The 20,128-nt window shown below is 39.5% G+C and overlaps 1 protein-coding gene across 5 annotated transcripts in view; it reads left to right on the top strand.

Moving 5' to 3' along the window:
• The window catches only part of DOCK11 (dedicator of cytokinesis 11), a 216,252-nt gene that overhangs the window by 64,570 nt on the left and 131,554 nt on the right, over positions 1 to 20,128 (top strand). For all 5 annotated transcript variants that reach the window (XM_027534837.1, XM_027534835.1, XM_027534833.1 and 2 more), the window contains exons 7-11: positions 9,901 to 10,035; positions 12,438 to 12,615; positions 13,020 to 13,099; positions 14,612 to 14,695; positions 19,273 to 19,413. In XM_027534837.1, the coding sequence (XP_027390638.1) occupies positions 9,901 to 10,035; positions 12,438 to 12,615; positions 13,020 to 13,099; positions 14,612 to 14,695; positions 19,273 to 19,413 (618 nt within the window). The remainder of the gene's footprint in view (positions 1 to 9,900; positions 10,036 to 12,437; positions 12,616 to 13,019; positions 13,100 to 14,611; positions 14,696 to 19,272; positions 19,414 to 20,128) is intronic.

Raw genomic sequence — 20,128 nt, 5'->3', positions numbered from 1 at the left:
TTTTACCTCCTAAAACCATAGCAATAAGTAGTGGATTTCCAGATTTTCTCATGGCTAGACTGGGCATGAGAGGAAGGTCCAGCCAGATTCAGTTAAAGGTATCTGAAGGATTTCACCAAGATATTTTTTTCCTATAAAAATTGTGCTTTAACTCTAATTTAGTTTAGCATCGTTGAAATTAGTGGAAACTCATAGTGTTTACTGTACTCTTTCTCCCTACATAAACAGAGGGTGTGTGAGTGTATGAAACAGGCAGGGGGAGGATGGGGCGTGGGTAGCAGTTTTATAGTCGTCAGGCTAAAGTTGGACTGAGGGCCAAAGCAGAAGTACAGGCCAATAAACTGAGATGCACTGGAGGCCTCAGGCTTGTATCCCTAGGTGCCCTGTACAGGGTGGGGGATCATACACATCAGGCCTGGATTGGCTCAGGCAGAGGACAGAAGAACCAAGGTGGAGGGCTAGAGTTTATGAGACACTCTGAAAGGGAAAATTCTATATATCTCTTTCTACTGTGCCAATGTTTGACGAGAAGAATTTTAATTCCTCTCCTGAGTGAATGGGAAGATGATTCAGGTATGCTGTTGGTTGAGTCATTTTCCCGATCCTGCTGGTAGTTTGACTTTTGGTACATGCAGAGTCCCCTGCTTGCTAGGAACTCCAGCCCATGCTGGTGACAGGCTTTGGTGGCTTCAATAATGAGCTCACCACAGGGCTAGCGCTTGCAGAGTTGAGACCAAAGAACCTTTTCTATCAGAAAATTTGCGTGTTGACAGCCCCTGCAAATTCACAGCAGGCTAACCAGGAAGCTACAGCAGAAGGCTCTGGGTATTAATCATGACTCATTGGCAAATAACAGCCTATGGGAGCCATGTGTCTGCCCTCCTATTTTATCTGCATGTCTTTGATGCGCTGTGTCTTGACACTGGCTGGCGGAGCCTTCTGTGGATGACGGGGATTAAAGCAGGGCAGCTGGGTATCTTTCAGAGGGAGGTGAAGTTTACAGATCTTTATTCACTTAAAAATTTCTGGATTTTAAAAGCTATGCAGAATCAGTCCTTTAGATTGTTTGAAATTATGCACAACCACTTTAAAACTATTTTTATCAACAAGTCTGAGTCTTTTTCCTGGCCATGTTGCCTCTCAGAAATAAGGCCATCTAATAGCCAGGAAGGAAGAAATAGAATCACGTGAGAAGGTAGAAAAAAAAAAAAATGAAGGAAAGGGGGTTAGAAAAGACTCCACAAAGTCCAGTAGATAAAAGAGGATCAGAAGACTCCTACTTTATAAGGGCTTTTGAGAAAGCAAGCACATGACCTCTAATGCAATATGAATAATGTAGCCCAAGTAATTTGTACATGAGCTGCTTTAGAAAGTTCAGCCTCCCTTGCAGCTGCCAGACAGTTTTGCAAGAACATTGAGGGCAATGGATGGTCTCTAGGGAAAAAAGTCTGGTGAAAACTGAGCTGAGCTCTTCCTATTGAAAGATTGGAAGACCCCATATTTAGAGAATAAATCTTTGTATTTTCCCCAGTATCCACCTTTCTGCCAGTGAGGTCAGACGGGATATAGTCTGCACCATTTTCTACAATTCTCATTTTCCCAGAAGTGCTTGCTGAGCTTCCCTGTTATTGGCTGAGAACTAGCCCTGAGGAACCCAAGCTACAGGAGAGCTGCTAATGACATGTGTCCGTCCCCAAGTCACAGTTATCTGGTGCCTGAGCATGTCCTTTCATGGAGGCAGATGCTGGCAGCTTGTAGCTCTCCCAGAAGTTCTGTTGGTTGTCTGGGCACAGTGACCACTTCACTCAGCTCATAATTGCTTTTTTCTCAGTGTTCATGTTAAAACAAGACAAGCTTTGTCATAGGTGATTAATTTCCTCAATTTGTACCTTCTAGATCATGAGAACACACCCCATTGCTACTCTTCAGTTCCTGGGAAAGTTCTGGAGAGCAGTTTAAAGATAGCAAAGACAATAAATGATCCCTTGGGCAGAAACGTCGGTCATCACGGAAACGTCCATACTCTCTTTCCCAAGTAGCTAGCTGCTAGGGACATCTGCTTTTTTCAGCATCTCTCCATATCAGTGAAGGAATTTAGTGTGGACTAGATAGCTCTGATATTGGACATGACCTTCCTGTGGTATTTAGAACTGTTTTTCCTGAGGGATATAATGATATGGAATAAGGAAGAATCTGATCTTGACTGTGGTTTTTCATAAAAAAAAAAATCTGTTGCAGATTCTTGGCCAACCCTTTGGGACACCCACCTTTAGGCATCTTCTTGGCTCAATTTGGTCACATTCCTCAAGTTCCCTCCTCTCCATTCTTAGCAATTAAACATTGAAGTGTCTGGGTACATTATCGGGGTTGCAAGTTCAGTTGCTTGATGTATGACTCAGTTCTGGTGCCCTTTCTTTTTGCACAAAGCAGAGCCATTTGTTATATATACAAGAGTCTAAGAGTTCTCACTTATTCTTTCACTGTTAGAGGAGGGGTTTTTTGCCTTCTGCACTGGGCGAACAACAAATCAAAAGAGGATTTTACCTAAAAAAGCACATATGAAATTAAAATAATTGCTGAGAGGCCAAGGTCACTGTGTTTATTGGAACAGAGGTAGAGGGAAGCTTTTATTTTTGCTACACTAATACCTTGTATGTTCAAGTCTTCCAGTCCATCTCTCACAGCTGACAAACAGATGACACTTATTTAATGGGTAAGGGATTTCTCACTAGTTTGTTTTTTTTAATGTTTCCTTTTCTCTCTTCATTGGTGAATGTTTAAAACCATTTATTAGGGGCTTCTTTTTTTATTTTTTAAATAATTATTTGACTGCACTGTGTCTTAGTTGTGGCATGCGGGATCTTCGATCTTCGTTGTGACATGCAGGATGTTTGGTTGTGGCACGCGAACTCTTAGGTGTGGCATGTGGGATCTAGTTCTCTGACCAGGGATCAAACCCAGACCCCCTGCATTGGGAGCTTAGAGTCTCAGCCACTGGACCACCAGGAAAGTCCCAGAGAAGGCTTCTTGAAGGGGGTGGGGACGTCAAGGAAGGGAATCAGAAAGGAGGTGAGCATGGCAGGCAGTGTGTACAGGGCAAGTATATTAGGTGAAGTTGGGTAGTCATGGGAAACAGAGTTGATTTGGTCCTCTGCTCTCTCCTCGGGCCTCAGTTTCTCTGCTGCAATATGGAGATGATAATAGTAATTACCACACAAGGTCATTATGAGGATTTCACTGATATGAAAGAAGCACTTAGTCAGAACTGTAATGTAGTAGGCACTCCACAGATGTCACAGATCGGTATTATTTTATATTATTAATAGGGCTGTGGGAGTGCCTTGAATGTCAGATCAGGCATGGGAGCCTTACCACATATGTGGGTAACTGGGGGTCATTGGAAATTTGAGCAGGGCCATGACATGCCCCAAGAAAGACAATAAATTAATTTGTCTCTAATGAGAAGGGTGGATTGTAGACCCCTCTTTTTAGACTTTGCTTCAAACTAAATAGTTAAAAAAATTTTCCAGGGCCCAGATATGATAGAATTATGTAAGTAAAGCTATTTGGTTTTTAACCAGTTGTCCAGGGGGTAGACATATGTAGTATATTAAAACCTGGTAGGACTGTAAAATAATATGGTAGAGAGTCATAAGTGATATATTAGGTTGCCAACCTATGGGTAGGGGTGCTTTAGCAGGGTGACGTTCCCAACAGTCTGGTGTCATTAACGGCAACTCAATTTTCTGATAAGTTATGGGATTTTCTTCCCCATTATTTCTTTCATCTTTGCTTTGAGTAGTTCTCAGACCCAGTGTGTCTCCTATTCTCCTGCTTTCTTCTTTTCCTCGCTGCCTCTTCTTCCCTATTCTGAGAGATGAGTCAGGTAAATTTCCCCCTCCCGATTTCTACATTGCTCCTGGCCCACCTAACTTTAACAAAGCCTTTGGACCATCCTTTCTCAGGGCTCCTGGTTCATTGAATTTAACCCTACATAATTACCCTCTAGGGAACACACATAGGTTAAACACCCTTGAGATTTGTTACATAAAATGATAAAAGGCTCTCCTAATTTGAGAATACTAGGTGCTCAAACCTCCCTGCTTTCCATCATTGAATTAACCCGAACCCTTTGTTCCTGCTCCAGAAAGGGTCGTGTGGGGTAAATGTTCAAAAGGTTGTTCTCTGAATAGCTCAGGGCCTTCAAGATACTTGGCAGAACCTGATGCCAGAGAATAATCTCCTTTGGCTAACTCTGTTTTGTTCTTCTGGGTGGTCTGGGTAAGCCACTGGTCAGGATTCATGCTTCTCACTGAGTTAAGTGGGGAATTTTCAGCTGTGTTCACCATCTAGGAAACATAATAAAACGGGAGAAGAGGAAGAAGAATATGGGCATTACAGAGAGACACCCTTCTATTGTATGAAACCACTGGAGAATCTGCACTGGGGAATGAATTATTCATTCATTCCTCATTCATTTTGCAAAATTTTATTGCGTTCCAGGCACTGTCTCAGGTACTAGGGCTATAGCTGTGGATGAGATGTGGACCTTAATCGTTTTAAAAGAGACAGCAAATAGATACATAGATGAATAAGATATATTTGAATAGTGATGATTCTATGAAAAAGATAAAATAAGATGCTGCCACGAGGGCAGGTAGTCACAGAAAGCCTTTCAGAGGAGGTAAGAGTCAAGCGAAGACCTGAAAGAAGCTGTGGATATGTGGGGGAAGAGACTTCCAGGCCAAGGGGACATAAAGCGTAAAGGTCCAAAGGACACTTTTTTGTTTGAGGAACAGCAGGTAAGCCAGTGTAGCTGCATAATTAGAAATAAAGTCCATGAGGTAACCCAAGGCCAGAGCATGCACATCATCCCAGGCTATAGGGAGGATTTCAGGTCTTATTCTAATCTCAATGGGAAGCCATTGGAAGGTTTGGGCAGGATTCTTTGTCATTGTCCTATGATTGTGATCCTAGTTCTGCCATCGCCTTGCCCATGTGAACTTGAGTGAGTTCTTAGTCTCTTAGTTTGCTGTTAGATAACATGTGGATAAAGACGCTAATCCCCAAGTGACATTAAAAAAATTAGCTCCTGGTTACAAAGAACTTGAGGCCATCAGATGAAAGGTATGATACAGAGTAATTACCACTGTTCTATATAGTCATTATTTTAACAGCTGTCTTCTTTTCAAAATGGAAAAAAATACCAAGGTAAACCTGTACTCTAAATAACAACATTAAAAAATGTCATGTTTCTGGAACTTCCCTGTTGATCCAGTGGCTAAGACTCTGCTTTCCCAATGCAGGGAGTCTGGGTTCAGTCCCTGGTCAGGGAACTAGATCTCACATGCTGCACCTAAGAGTTCATATGCCATTAACTAAAGATCCTGTATCCTGCAACCAAGACCTGGCACAGCCAAATAAATAAGTATATTTTGTGCTCAGATGCTCAGTCATGTCCAACTCTTTGCAACCCAGTGGACTATAGCCTGCCAGGCTCCTCTGCCCATGGGATTCTCCCAGCATGAATACTGGAGTGGTTTTCCATTACCTCCTCTGGGGGATTTTCCTGACCGAGAGATCGAACTGAGTTTTTTATGTCTCGTGCATTGGCAGGTGGATTCTTTACCACTAGCACCACCTGGGGAATCCCACATTTATATAAATTTATAAAGTCATGTTTCTGATTTCCCTTTTGATTCCACATGAGAGATTTAACTTATTTGCATAGTACATCATGCGAAATGCCAGGCTGGATAAAGCACAAGATGGGATCAAGATTGCTGGGAGAAATATCAATAACCTCAGATATGCAAATGATACTACCCTAATGGCAGAAAGTGAAGAGGAACTGAAGAGCCTCTTGATGAAAATGAAGGAGGAGAGTAAAAAAGCTGGCTTAAAACTCAACATTCAAAAACCGAAGATTGTGTCATCTGGTCCCATCACTTCGTGGCAAATAGATGGGGAAACAATGGAAACAGTGATAGACTTTATTTTCTTGGGCTCCAAAATCACTGCAGATGGTGACTACAGTCATGAAATTAAAAGATGCTTGCTCCTTGGAAGAAAAGCTATGACATATCTAGATAGCACAGAGACATTACTTTGCTGACAAAGGTCTGTCTAGTCAAAGACATGCTTTTTCCAGTAGTCATGTATGGATATGAGAGTTGGACCATAAAGAAAGCTGAGCACTGAAGAATTGATGATTTTGAACTGTGGTGTTGGAGAAGACTCTTGAGAATCCCTTGGACTGCAAGAGATCAAACCAGTCAATCCTAAAGGAAATCAGTCCTGAATATTCATCGGAAGGACTGATGCGGAGAACTTAGTCATTGGTAAAGACCCTGATACTGGGCAAGATTGAAGGCTGGAGAAGGGGACGACAGAGGATGAGATGGTTGGATGGCATTACCAAATCAAAGGAAACGAGTTTGAGCAAGCTCCGGGGGTTGGTGGTGGACAGGGAAGCCTGGCATGCTGCAGTCCGTGGGGTCGCAGAGTTGGACATGACTGTGTGACTGAACTGAACTGAGAGATTTAAGATATTCCTTTCTTCTTTGAAAAGTATCTTAAAAGCTTCCCAGAAGTTGAAACCCAACATATATCATAAAATATTTGAATGAAAAGAAATCTTAGAGATCTTATGGATCTGTTGTGGGGACAGTCTGATGTCTATAGAAATGACTTTAAGAAACTTCCTTACTGTGCAGACTGTATGATTTAAGCCTGTGTAGGAAATCACTTGGGGATTGTGGCCCCCAGCTGGGAAGGCAGGTGTGTTATTTGTTCATTTCCAATAAAGTTATATGTAGATAATGAAAAAAAAGGAGGTTACAGATCATGTAGTCTGATCCCATCGCTTTACAACTGAGGCAAGTCGTGAGGACAGTTGCACTGCTGGGGAGCAGGAGTGCTGGGTGAGACTCCAGATCTGCGATTCCAGGCATCTGCTCTCTTCCCAGATCTGCAAGCTACATTCCTACCTCAGTGTCACATTTAGACATAATTGCAGTGTTACAGGAACTGATTGACTGTAATTTCAGATCCCTTTCCATCTCTATTGTAATGATCGTGCCTTGCTAATATTGGAAGTGCCGGCTGCCATGAAGCGTCTTTGCTTGGTGAGGCAGCTGTACATGAAACAAATTTTGCAGGCTATAATTTGACTCTGTGCCACAACTGATTTGCTCTGTATCTTTATTTCCTCTGGTGCTGGTTAAGGACTCTGCCAGTGGATTCTATAGACTGTACCACTGAGTCTATGAACCTTGAGTTTTAGAGTTGACCATGGTTCAGATTCTAATCTGGTTGTAATTTTTTTTAAATTTTATTTTATTTTTAAACTTAACAATATTGTATTAGTTTTGCCAAATATCGAAATGAATCCGCCACAGGTATACCTATGTTCCCCATCCTGAACCCTCCTCCCTCCCCTACCCTCCCTCTGGGTCGTCCCAGTGCACCAGCCCCAAGCATCCAGTATCGTGCATCGAACCTGGACTGGCGACTCATTTCATACATGATATTCTACATGTTTCAATGCCATTCTCCCAAATCTCCCCACCCTCTTCCTCTCCCACAGAGTCCATAAGACTGATCTAGGTTTGCCTGGAAAATTTATTTTTATCATACATAGTTTTTGTGATAACTTTTAAGAAGTAGTATTCTGTTCATGTGAAATTTTGAACTGTGTCATTTTAGGTCTGGTTCCATCAATTTAATAACAGATATGAACTATTGTCATAAAAATAAGCAATATCTATATACACAGACACATATATAATGACCTTTATGATTAACTTTTTCCTTGTATATGGATCTAGATTTCTTCAGTTACAGTGGCAGTAAACTTAAATGTGGGTAAAATGAGATCACACAGAGACACACACACATACTTTCTATACCTTTGTAAAACAGTCATATTTACTTGATTGGCATCCAAACTGGTATTTTTCTGCTTGAACTTCTTTCTACTGATTCCATATAGCCCACACAGTCCCTTTCTGAAATAGATGCTATAAGCATTTACCAGTCTAACCTGTTAGGGTGTTCCTCATACTGGTATATTTTTGTCATTCATTCCAAAATCAATGGTATTTGAACAAGTCAAAAATAACCACAAGCATATGATTTCTTTTTTACTGGTTTTCCTTAAAGGAAATGCCGTTTAACATATTTTTATATTTTGCCTACTCATGCCATAGAGAAATAAATTGTTGATATTTTGGATACTTTGCCAGAAGTTAAGTAGTTTTCAAGAATAATCTTGCCAAATACTACTCTTTCCTTAATTAAAGTTCTTAAAATAGGCAGAGATCATACTGGATAGTCATATGGGTTATTGAAAACAGCAGGCTTAAATCTGAAAACTGACTTCTGTAAGACAAGATGCATAGGAATGCATTTCTTCAATAGGATCATCAAGAGGCTATTTCCTAGTCTGTCTCCCCATTCCCACCCTGAAATCATTTTAGATCTCTTGTCCTGGGGAATTTTACTATAACAAATGCTAGACATATCTTGCAGTCTGTGGCTTCTGCCACAGACTTTGAATCACAGAGCTCTGAATCCCCCTTTCCCACCTCCTTCAGCAGGTCCAAGACTCTTTTTAAGGGAGAATAGAGAGGCAGCATCTGAGTCTTTGTGACCCCATGGTCTGCAGACCACCAGGCTCCTCTGTCCATGGGGATTCTCCAGGCAAAAACACTGGAGTGGATTGCCATGCCCTCCTCTAGGGGATCTTCCCAACCCAGGGATCGAACCCAGTTCTCCAGCATTGCAGGCAGATGTTTACCAACTGAGCCACCAGGGAAGCCCAAGAAGACTGGAGTGGTCTTCCCGATCTAGTAATCAAACTGGGGTCCCCTGCACTGCAGGTAAATTCTTAGCCAACTGAGCTACCAAGGAAGCCCAGAGGGGCTTCCCAGATGGTGCTAGTGATAAAGAACCTGCCTGCCAATGCAGCAGATGTAAGAGATGTGCGTTTGATCCCTGGGTCGGGAAGATCCCCTGGAGGAAGCACAGCAACCCACTCCAGTATTCTTGCCTGGAGAAATCCCATGGACAGAGGAGCCTGGAGAGCTACAGTCCAGAAGGTCACAAAGAGTTGGACACAACTGAAGCGACTGAGCATGCACACATGCAGAGGGAAGAATAAATGCATCAGGCTGTCTTCCAGCTCTTCTCCAATTCCTGTGGATTTCACTGTGAGTTGTAGCAAGGGTATTCCTTACTATTAATCCCTAATTTCAAATAGATGGGCTGATCCCATTGGGCCTTTTAACGCACTTCTCAGCCTACAGGGCTTTCAGCAGCAACTCGTAGCAAGTGGTGGTGCTCAGTGTTTCCCTGTGAGTACTTTCTAAGCTGGACTTTCAGGAATAGGGACCCTGGAGCAGCATAAGTGAGTGTAGTAAGGTCTACAGGTGAGATATAAGCACATGATACAGGGTGTGTGTGTGTATATTACATATATATATATATATATATAATGTATATATAAGTATATATACACTGTATATATACATACAACTTGGATTTGTAGTGATGTGAATGAAATAATAAGAATCCAGTTAATGAAATAATAAGAATCCAGTTATGGTTTGCAATTAAACAGGAAAAGGATGCTGTAATGAAATGGATGGTAATTCATATACATAAATGCTTTATAAACTATAAAGAGTTAAAATTTCTCCAGATACTTGGCTGAGAGTTAAACCACTTGACTTCAAGCTCTCCATCTTAAGAAAGTGAAGATCATGCTGATTCCTAATGACTTCTCCAAGTTGTCTGCAAATTATCCGGATATAATGTCTGTGGCAAACCCATCAAGGTGTTTTGTTCAGATGCCGTGTACATGTAACAAATGTGTCATTGTTGGTTTTTCCCCCATAGGTGTTCAAGAGACGGTATTTTTACTTAACTCAGCTTCCTGATGGTTCGTATATTCTCAATTCCTATAAAGATGAGAAAAATTCAAAAGAATCTAAAGGTTGCATCTACTTGGATGCTTGCATCGATGTTGTTCAGGTAGGGCTCATGGAGGTAATATTTCTTTCTCCTTCTGGAAGAGGGTTGTTGATCTAGTAAGAACCTCAGTACTTTTCTGCCTTGATGAATTGCCTCTCCACCTATCAAAACGTGCATACTAGACACTCGGAATCCTCTTCAGAATCCCACTCTCCCTCTGTGCTGCCATTCAAGTGCTTTCGCGATCCTCTGGAGTCTGCTCCAAAGTGCCTCTTCAATCCCTCACCTTCTTTCCATTCTCACTGTCTTCCTCCTGTTCTCTCTTTTATCCTCTCTTGCCTAGAGTCTTGTCTTCTGCCTTCTGTTGCGTTGCCATGCTCCACTCCATCTTCCTGAGATATAGATGGGGTCCTTCACTCGTCTGTTCAAAACCTTTTGGCTCTTGATTTACTGTCTTGCAGAGTGAGCTCTAAAGATCCTACCAGGGCATTGCAGGCCCATGGTGATTTGACTTTTCCTACTAACCCCCCACCCCCACCCCCGGCACCCCCCTCATACATTCTGTGCTCTCATCACTCCAGGCTAAGCACTCCACAGAGTGTCACACACATGTGCCTTTCTTATATTTGTTCCTCTGCCCAGCACATACTTCCTGTTTGAACCTTATCTTTTAAGACTTAGCTCAAAAGGGCCTTGTACCATGAAAACATTTTTTGTTTTCTTCCTCACACTCACTCCCACTAAGTGGAACTATGCTCCAGCTCCCCTGTGCTACCACTGTGCTGAATTATTCCCATTCCTTGTTCCATTATACAGACCATGTCATATTCATGTCCAAGCCCCTTATAATAATTAGGTAAGTTGTATATACAGTAGGGGCTTAATACATGTTTGCTGATTTGAGTCACTGAGGGGGCATGGATGTTAGGGTTAGTATGTACAGGGTGGGGAGTAGAGGACAGAGAGATGATTAAGTAGGAAGTTGATTGACCAAGCAATAGGAGCCAAGACTACAGAGCCAGCCTGGCCTGGTCGACTAGAAGGGGCACTGCGTTGATTGGGAGGCAGGAGATGTCGGTTCAACACCCCCAAGCTACCTGAATCTTAGTTTACAGAGGTGTAAAGTGTGATTAATAATATCTCCTCACTTTATTAAGTGAGATTATCATGAGAAGCAAATGAAAAAACACTTTAAAATATAATATACAATGATCTATGTGAATAGAAGGTACCTTCTTTTATACATTGAATTGGCAAAAAGTTCATTTGTTTTTTTCTGTAACATTACAGAAAATGGAACAAACTTTTTGGCCAACCCAATATATATGTGTGACAGCTTTCTTATATTTCTGGAAAGAAGAAGGCACATACAATTCCCACATTTTCTCAATTAGCTCTAGTACAGTTTGACCTTCCTTTACTGGGGCTCCCAGGCTCTGATTTCTCCTCTATTTATGATTCCCTCCTCCCAAATATTTTCAAATATATAAATCTTTAGGACTTGCTACAGCAGTTTAATCATTCTTTACTATACTTTGAAGATGAGAAGGAGGGACTTTCTTGGATCCTTCCTGAATAATGACCATGCAGTGGAAAATTATTGATTCATGAGCCTTCCTTGAAATTAAGGCTGAGGTTTGGGAGCAGGGGACAGACTTCTTTTGTCATGACAGAGAAAGCGGTAATATAAAAGAAGGTGTCATCATGTTTGATGAAAGGAAGAGGCTTTTCTTTTCTTGTGTGCTAGGATTCAGTCTAGGCCATTTCCATCATTTTTATTGAGAACCACACTTTAATATGAACCAACTACAGTCTTCTTTTATACTTCTTTCATACTGTGATGAAAATGAACTAGATAGCGATATTGTATTTTATGGTGTGATATAAAGCAGCTACCAGATTTATTTCAGGTCACATTTGAGCTTGTTTTTAAGGACTGCTTTTGAGAATCTATAAATATGTCAGGAAAACTTCCAGCAGGGTGGAAATAGTAAAACATTGGCTTATTTTTGTCGAGTTAGTTTGATTATTTAAATGTGAAGGATGTCAGAAGGCCTTAAATGATAATACCCACTCAACATGTAGTATTTTATATCAGCTTTGTGCTTATACTTCCATGTTCAATACTGGTGGTGCTTTGGTCGCTAAGTCGTGTCCGACTCTCGTGACCCCATGGACTGCAGCCCACCAGGCTCCTCTGTCCATGGGATTCTCCAGGTAAGAATACTGGAGTGGGTTGCCATTTCCTTCTCCAGTGCTCAATACTAAGGGGAATAAAAAAGATGTTTGACATGGTCTTTACATTGTCTTGGAATTTCTGTTCCTTGTTGAAAGAAGCAATTATTTCATGAAAGTATTGACATACATGTGTGCTGAGCTGAGGTAAAAATAAACTAATGATATCTAGTATTAAAAGGGTAACTAAACTAACTGAACACATACCTCTTCTTTTTTCCCTCCAGTGCCCCAAAATGCGCCGTCATGCTTTTGAACTCAAGATGTTAGATAAGTATAGCCATTATCTGGCTGCTGAAACTGAGCAGGAAATGGAGGAATGGTTGATAACTTTGAAAAAGATTATTCAAATCAATACTGACAGTTTAGTGCAAGAGAAAAAGGAGACGGTGGAAATATCACAAGGTCAGAATTTTTTTAATAATTCGTTATTGAGGTAAAGCCCTCGTGTTTAATCCATGGGAATGTCCTTTGTGTAGGGTGAATATGGAACTCTTATTCGTGAGGGTTGACCTACTTCTTCATTAAAAGTGACTGTGGAGGTTGATAGGTTTTTCTTTTTTTTTAAAGAGTTGATGCTCCATTGGCTCTGACATGTGAAATATAACCAGACTGAAAACAGATAGGGGATTCATGGCAGATTTTCAAAAGTCCATTAAAGTTTTCCCAGTGCTTTCATAATCAAAATTCTTTGTAATAAATCTAGTAGGAGAGATTGGGGTGGGAGAGAGAGATAGTTAGGATATTCCTCTTAGGTGATTGTTAATGGTCTGCATGGTTTAGAACATCTGCTTTTAATGAATTTTCAGATGATGAACCTAGCAGCCAAGGAAAAGCCGAGAACATCATGGCCAGTTTGGAAAGGAGCATGCATCCGGAACTGATGAAGGTACACCTTTGTTACTACAACTTACCTTCAAGTGAGACAGTGTTAATCCTGCATATTAAGGCTGTAATGCTGGATTCCATTTGGCAATGTCATTTCTAAGTTCAAAATCGCAACAAATTAGTGAAACAGGTAGAGATTACAAAAGACAAGTACACTGCTCAGGTTGGACCTGCTCAGTACCAACTAACAGTTTGGAAAGTGTTATTTTTTTTCCCTAGGTTCCAAGAAATGCTACTAGATTCTTATGAATATTAATTTTATCTGCTATTTCTTATTAAGTGTATTGTTCTGGTTTAGTCGCTATGTCATATCGGACTTTTTTAGGACCCCATGGACTGTAGCCCACCAGCCTCCTACTGTCCATGGGATTTCCCAGGGAAGAATACTGGAGGGGGTTGCTATTTCCTTCTCCACATTCAGTTTAATTACTATATGTCATTCATACACTAAATATTATTCATTCAAGGAGCTATTGATGCAGATTGAACATGATATTCAGTCTAATTGTTTGTATATGTTAATTTCATATGAAAATCAGAGTCTGTCTGTATGTGAATGCCTATCTATATGTATATGAATAATTTTATCAGATAAGGATTTTGGTTAACAGACATCATTTGTGTTGATTACTCTGTTCTTTGGTGTTTGAAATGAGCCCGCTTTGAAAGTGTAGAGGTGATTATCATGTCTGTCTTACTAGGTTACATATTTTATTCTGTGGACTCTATACTAGATTAGGAGGTTATACCCTATTTCTCCATTTAAATCCTTGCCAAACCTATTTATATTTTTACTTTATTCCTCCTCCTGAGCTATTAACTTATACAGATTTAGATGTTACTTTTTTCTGTTTTAAATTTACCATTCTCTTAAGCTTCAATGTTAATATATTTTCAAAAATTTTGAAACACACTCATGATCCCCTGTAGATTTTAATGTGTTCTCTTTGAGTCTTTGTTATTTCAGACCATAGAGCCCATTATGTTTTTTTTTCCTAAAGTGATAGAATCAGAATTGTATATAATATACATATATATATATGTAACATATATACTCATGGATTTATATATATATATTATATATATCATGGATGAGTAGCACCATGGATTAGTTCTCTTGTTAATTCTCTTTTATATCACAAGTCTCTTGTATTTCTTTTTTGTACTATGGGTTGAATAATATTCTTGGTCTTAAAAAAGTGTATAGAAAGTGTAAATACTTGATTAATAGCACAGGTCGACTGTAACTGTAACTGTAACTGTAACTGTGACTGTAACTCTGCACAGCAAGCATTCTGTATCCACCTTAAGTACTTGGAAGTGGAGAAGAGTGTATATTTGAAGCTGTGTCAAGCTGCTAGTTTCTCATAAACTAGATCATTAAATGGCATTTAATACTGTTTTGAAGGAAATGAAGTAATGATCAACACGTGTATATGTGTGTGTGTGTGTGTGTGTATATATATATGTATATATATATATATATATATATATTTGTCTGTTTCAATTTTAGTATGGAAGAGAAACTGAACAACTAAACAAGCTCAGTAGAGGAGATGGAAGACAGAATCTCTTTTCTTTCGATTCAGAAGTTCAGGTATTAATGATATATTGCTTTAAATAATTGTTGCTTATTCAGATAAACAGTGTCTGAAATGTTTAAATCACTGATTTTTGAACTACTGGGCATATATTTATTGCTTTATATTTTTTTGTCTTGGTTGCTTTGAATAGGTAGCTTAATAACTAATTTCACTAGGAGGACTGAAAATATACAAATAGTTTGGAACTGTATATATGTGTGTGTATATATATATTCCTCTCAATTCTTTATATTGTTGTCACTTCATCTTACTCTTCAAAGTCAATAAATTAAAGAATCTTTAACAATGGTTTCAGTGCTTTTAACACATTAAATACAATTGTGATCCAGTATCAGTGAAAATGTATAGTATAAGGAACACCACATCATATGAGACATGTTTATTTTCCATTTTTGATGTAGGCCTGTAGAACTGGGATAATTTTCATGTCTGGTTTAATCTCACTTCAGAGGGAAAGCGATCCAGGAAAGTGCAAATTTATGTGCACATGTGTATTTTAGTCTCTTTCAGGAGAGTGAGGCACTTTTAGTATTAAGATACTACTAAATATGTAGTTAATATTTAGTTCCATGATTCTTTTTACCTTTTATTTTTTAATTTATATTTTATATTTGTGTATAGTTGATTAACAATGTTGTGTTAGTTTCAGGTGTACAACAGAGTGATTCAGTCATACATATACATGTATCTATTCTTTTTCATATTTTCTTCTGATTTAGGTAATTCCATGATATTTTCCAACTAAGTTACCAATTTTTAAAAATGGTAAACTTCTACCGTGTCTAAATTTTACAGATATTTTTCTTAATGGAAAATACTTCACAAGAAAATAAAATACTTGAGGGAAGATGAATCTTTTGGTTTTCTTTTCAGTATTTCTACATATTGTTGTTCAGTTGTTAAGTACTATCTGACACTTTGCAACCCCATGGACTGCAGCAAGTCAGGCTCATCTGTCTTCCACTGTCTCCCAGAGTTTGAGCAAATTCATGTCCATTCTAGCCATCTCATTTTCTGCCACCCCCTTCTCCTTTTGCCTTCAATCTTTCCTAGCATCAGGGTTTTTTTTCCAATAAGTTGGCTCTTTGTGTCAGGTGGCCAAAGTATTGTAGTTTCAGCTGCAGCATCAGTCCTTCCAATGCATATTCTGGATTGATTTCCTTTAGGATTGACTGGTTTCATCTCCTTGCTGTCCAAGGTACTCTCAAGAGTCTTGTCCAGCACCACAATTCAAAAGCATCAATTTTCCTGCACTTAGCTTTCTTTATGGTCCAGCTTTTTCCATCTGTACACAACTACTGGAAAAACCATAGGTTCGACTATGCAGACCTTTGTCAGTAAAGTAATGTCTCAGTATTTCACGTTCTTTTGTTGACTATGAGGGTTACTCCATTTCTTCTAAAGGATTCTTGCCCACAGTAGTAGATATAATGGCCATCTGAGTTAAATCACCCATTCCCGTCCATCTTAGTTCATTGATTCCTAAAATGTCAATGTTCACTCTTGCCATCCTCTTTCTGCTTGACCACCTCCAATTTACCTTGATTCATGTACCTAACATTCCAGGTTCCTATGCAATATTGTTCTTTATAGCACTGGACTTTACTTTTACCACCAGACATATCCACAGCTGAGTGTTGTTTCCATTTTGGCCCAGCCTCTTCATTCTTTCTGGAGCTATTAGTAGTTGCCCTCTGCTCTTCCCCAGTAGCATATTGGACAGCTTCTGATCTGGGGGGCTCATCTTCTGGTTTCATATGTTTTTGCCTTTTACTACCATTCATGGAGTTCTCGTGGCAAGAATACCGGAGTGGGTTGCCATTCTTCCTCCAGTAGACCACGTTTTGTCAGAACTCTTCACCTTGTCCTGTTTGTCTTGGTTGGTCCTACATGGCATGGCTCATAGATTCACAGAGTTACGCAAGCCTCTTTGCCATGACAAGGCTGTGATCCATGAAGGGGTTTTCTACATGAGATTTCTAATTAAAATCTATGGAATTTTTAAATAGTATGCATTATATAAGCATTAGAGTTTTTTTCTCGGTGAATATGTAGCAATAAAATATAAAATAATTTTGGGAAGATAGATTGTGTTTCTTTTGCTTCAAACATTTTTCTAACTAAAATTCTTTTAGTCTGAAATGGAAAAAGTATGTAGTCTATCAATAATGCAGAAGTTTTTCCTTAATAAAAATACTACACGAAAAAATAAAATTATCTGGGGAAAATTCATTTTAAATGTTTCATCTTTTTTCCCCCATAGCACTATTATATTATTTGTGTAAGTTCTATAATTTTTTTCCAGAAAGTGTATAGCAGGCCTTGGGAATGTTAGTTCTAAGATATTCATTCAGAAATTTACTCGTTTGAGCCATGTCTGAGCCTTTGATTCACTTGTTGTCCCGTGCACCCCCCCCCCGCCATCTTGATTGCACTCTAATTGAACACGTCAGACTCTTTGATTGTATACAAAGAAGCCAATTGACTGTGGTTGAAACTCCATCCAATGTATTTAAAAAATTTGTGGTGTAGTGTTTTTGTGGTCATGCAGCAGAACTGATTTTATGTTTGTTTATCAGTGAGCTACAGTGAGAGAAAAATTTACAGTTGAGATGAAAGTTTGAGCAAAAATTGAATTCAGTGTTAATTACGGAAGGCCAATTTTACCACAGAGAAATCCAGGTTGTGTGTACATTTCTAGGTAGGCAGGCCATCCGATAATATCAGCCTTCCCTTATGGTCAGAGTTCAGTGTCCAGAGACGAGTTTTCTACCACTGACTGTAGAGAATAAAGAAACACTGACTGAAGGAGATGGTTCTGACTTTGAACTCCTAGAGAAGGCCGTATGTCCCCACATTTGCACGCACAGGCCTCAGAAGAGAAAGGGGGCTGGAGTGGTTTAGTCCAGTTTTCTTTCACATTCCACTGTCTGAGTAAGCTCGAAAGGAGAGCAGATAAATGGGCGGAAATTAGAATTGATCTCCATGGCAATGACTTGCCTTTGCTGGCTCCACAGACAGATAAGTGTTCAAGAGGGAGCTGTCTAGTCCCACACATTTGTAGATAAATAGACTCTAGGGGAAAAAATTATGCTTTCAGGTACAAATATTATACTTTAGGCCCTTTTAAGGGGAGTTTTGTCAGTGACGCAGTCAAGGTCAGAACAGCTATAATTATCTAAGACTCTTCAGGCACAATACCTGTTTTGGCTTGAATTACTCAGGCAATTGAGAAAAATTCTTGTGTTTCTTGGCTTGACTTTTCCATACTGGCAATATATTCTGCTCAGATTCATCCAGTCACTTCCCATCTACCCTCTCTCTGGTCTTATTGAAAGTATAGTAAGTTGTGCCACAGTCTATACTTTTTCTTACATTTGTGAACAGAATGTGAATCTGTTCAGACAATCAGAATGAACAGATGAACTCAGATCGCCTGAGCTGGGTGAGCTGAAGGGGGATTCAGTGAGTTTCTTTGGGGCGGGGGAGGGGGACAGATTCCTCCCCTGCTGGGAGGAATTTCTTGACTCTCAGTATCTTCTTTTAAACTTTTTTTGAAGTACGAATAATTTAAAAAATATATCTCAGTGGCAGCCAGGATTCATCCTCCAGCTCTGTTAGAAGCTGAGCTCAGTGGTTTTGTTTCCTATGTGCACGCCTCACCCTCTGTCCATCATTTCAGTGTAGGTGGTCCCCAGGGTTCCAGCCTCATCCTCCTCACCCTAGTTGCCACTGATTCTGAAATCCAGATCTCCAACCCACACCTTCCCTATTTTCTAACCAGTTACTTGTATCCTTTCAAACTCAGTATATCCTAAACTGAAGTCATTGTCTCTATTCACCCTCCCCTTATATCTGTTATTCATTTTTATTTCACAACTAAGTTTATAACATCGCAATCTACTGAATCTTCCAAGTTAGAGGCTATGGTATTATTCTTGCCTCCCATATCCATTCATGTCAAATTTGTTTCATGCACAGCTCAGAAAAGAAACAAAATTCCTACCATCCTGGAACACAGTATTTTGTGGGGAGGACAAACAATAAATAATGAAGTAAATGTTAAAAATAATGTTAGAAACTTAATTAAGGAAAGGGAGTATAGGCTGTCAGAGAGTATATAATTCTATATAGGGAGTTAAGGAAAGTCTGTCTTTGGGACTGCCAATTGATTAGAGACTTGAATGAAATGAGGGAGTAAACCATGCATCTATCTTGGGGAAAGAGAGTTCCTGACAGAACAGCAAGTTCAAAGGTCCTGAGGTGGGAGTGTACTTGGTGTGCTGGAAAAATAACCAAAGAGGCTGGTGGAGCTGAAACAGAGGGAGGGGGCAGGCTTGAGTGGTAGGAGATGAAATCAGAGGAGCAGGGTCAGGAGTGAGGCAGGGATTTATTTCAGTGTTAGAACCTTAGTGTAAGAACACTACAAAGGCTCACTGAAAAAAGTTAAGAGTTCAAATGAAGAATGGACAGAGATCTGTTAGATTTTGCAAGTTTTACTTAGAGATCTATGTGAATTCATGTGAATTCTATTTTGGGAGAGAAATGATTCATATTATCTGTTTTTTAGAGGTTGGACTTTTCAGGAATTGAACCTGATATAAAGCCATTTGAGGAAAAGTGCAATAAACGTTTCTTGGTAAATTGCCATGATTTAATGTTCAATATCTTGGGTCAAGTTGGAGACAATGCAAAAGGACCACCCACAAACGTATGTATGACTTTTTCTTCTACCTCCCTTAAACCAGTACATTAAAGAAATTACTGTTTTGTTTTGTTTTGTTTTGTTTTTGCTGAGAACTAATTTACTGGGTGAAAATTCCATTGCTACATGTTACAATAAATTTAACATGGAAGAATTTTATTTGTCTTTCTTTTGCCAGGATAGGAATATGTTTTCATCTTAAGAGGATTCATGAAAGTCTTACCTATTCAAAATAGCAGAGTAGGTAGGCTCTTGACCTTCAGGAGGGACATATCTCCAGAACCTGGAAAGTCCTCAAATTTGTAAATTTTACTAGAGAATATGACTTCTGTGAAATTGACTCATAGCCATGAATAAGGAACACCAAAATCATGAAGGAACACAGAGGCTGTTCAGTCAGCTTGTCTCACTCACTATTCTCATCGAGTGAATTCATTGTGTTCTGCACAGAAAATTCTAATTATTAGCTGTCACAGATCATTTGAGCTGCTTAGGAATACTTGAAACTATGAATGTAAAACGCCCAAAAGACTGCATTTTCTGTTCACCTTTTTTTGTTTTCTTTTTTTTTGGGGGGGGGGGGGAGGGAGTTCTAGTTTATGTTTGAAAAGTATCCAGTGATGATTTATTCTCTTATGAAGTAGCTGAGATACACTAGCAGACTCTCGGTGTGTAAAGGGTTAATCTTTATGCCATCTGGCATGAAATTTCTCTTTGTGAC

Source organism: Bos indicus x Bos taurus, chromosome X, assembly GCF_003369695.1.
Source record: "Bos indicus x Bos taurus breed Angus x Brahman F1 hybrid chromosome X, Bos_hybrid_MaternalHap_v2.0, whole genome shotgun sequence".
NCBI lineage: Eukaryota > Metazoa > Chordata > Mammalia > Artiodactyla > Bovidae > Bos > Bos indicus x Bos taurus.
The sequence above is the reverse complement of the archived record's forward strand: the minus strand, read 5'-3'. Positions and strand labels throughout refer to the sequence as shown.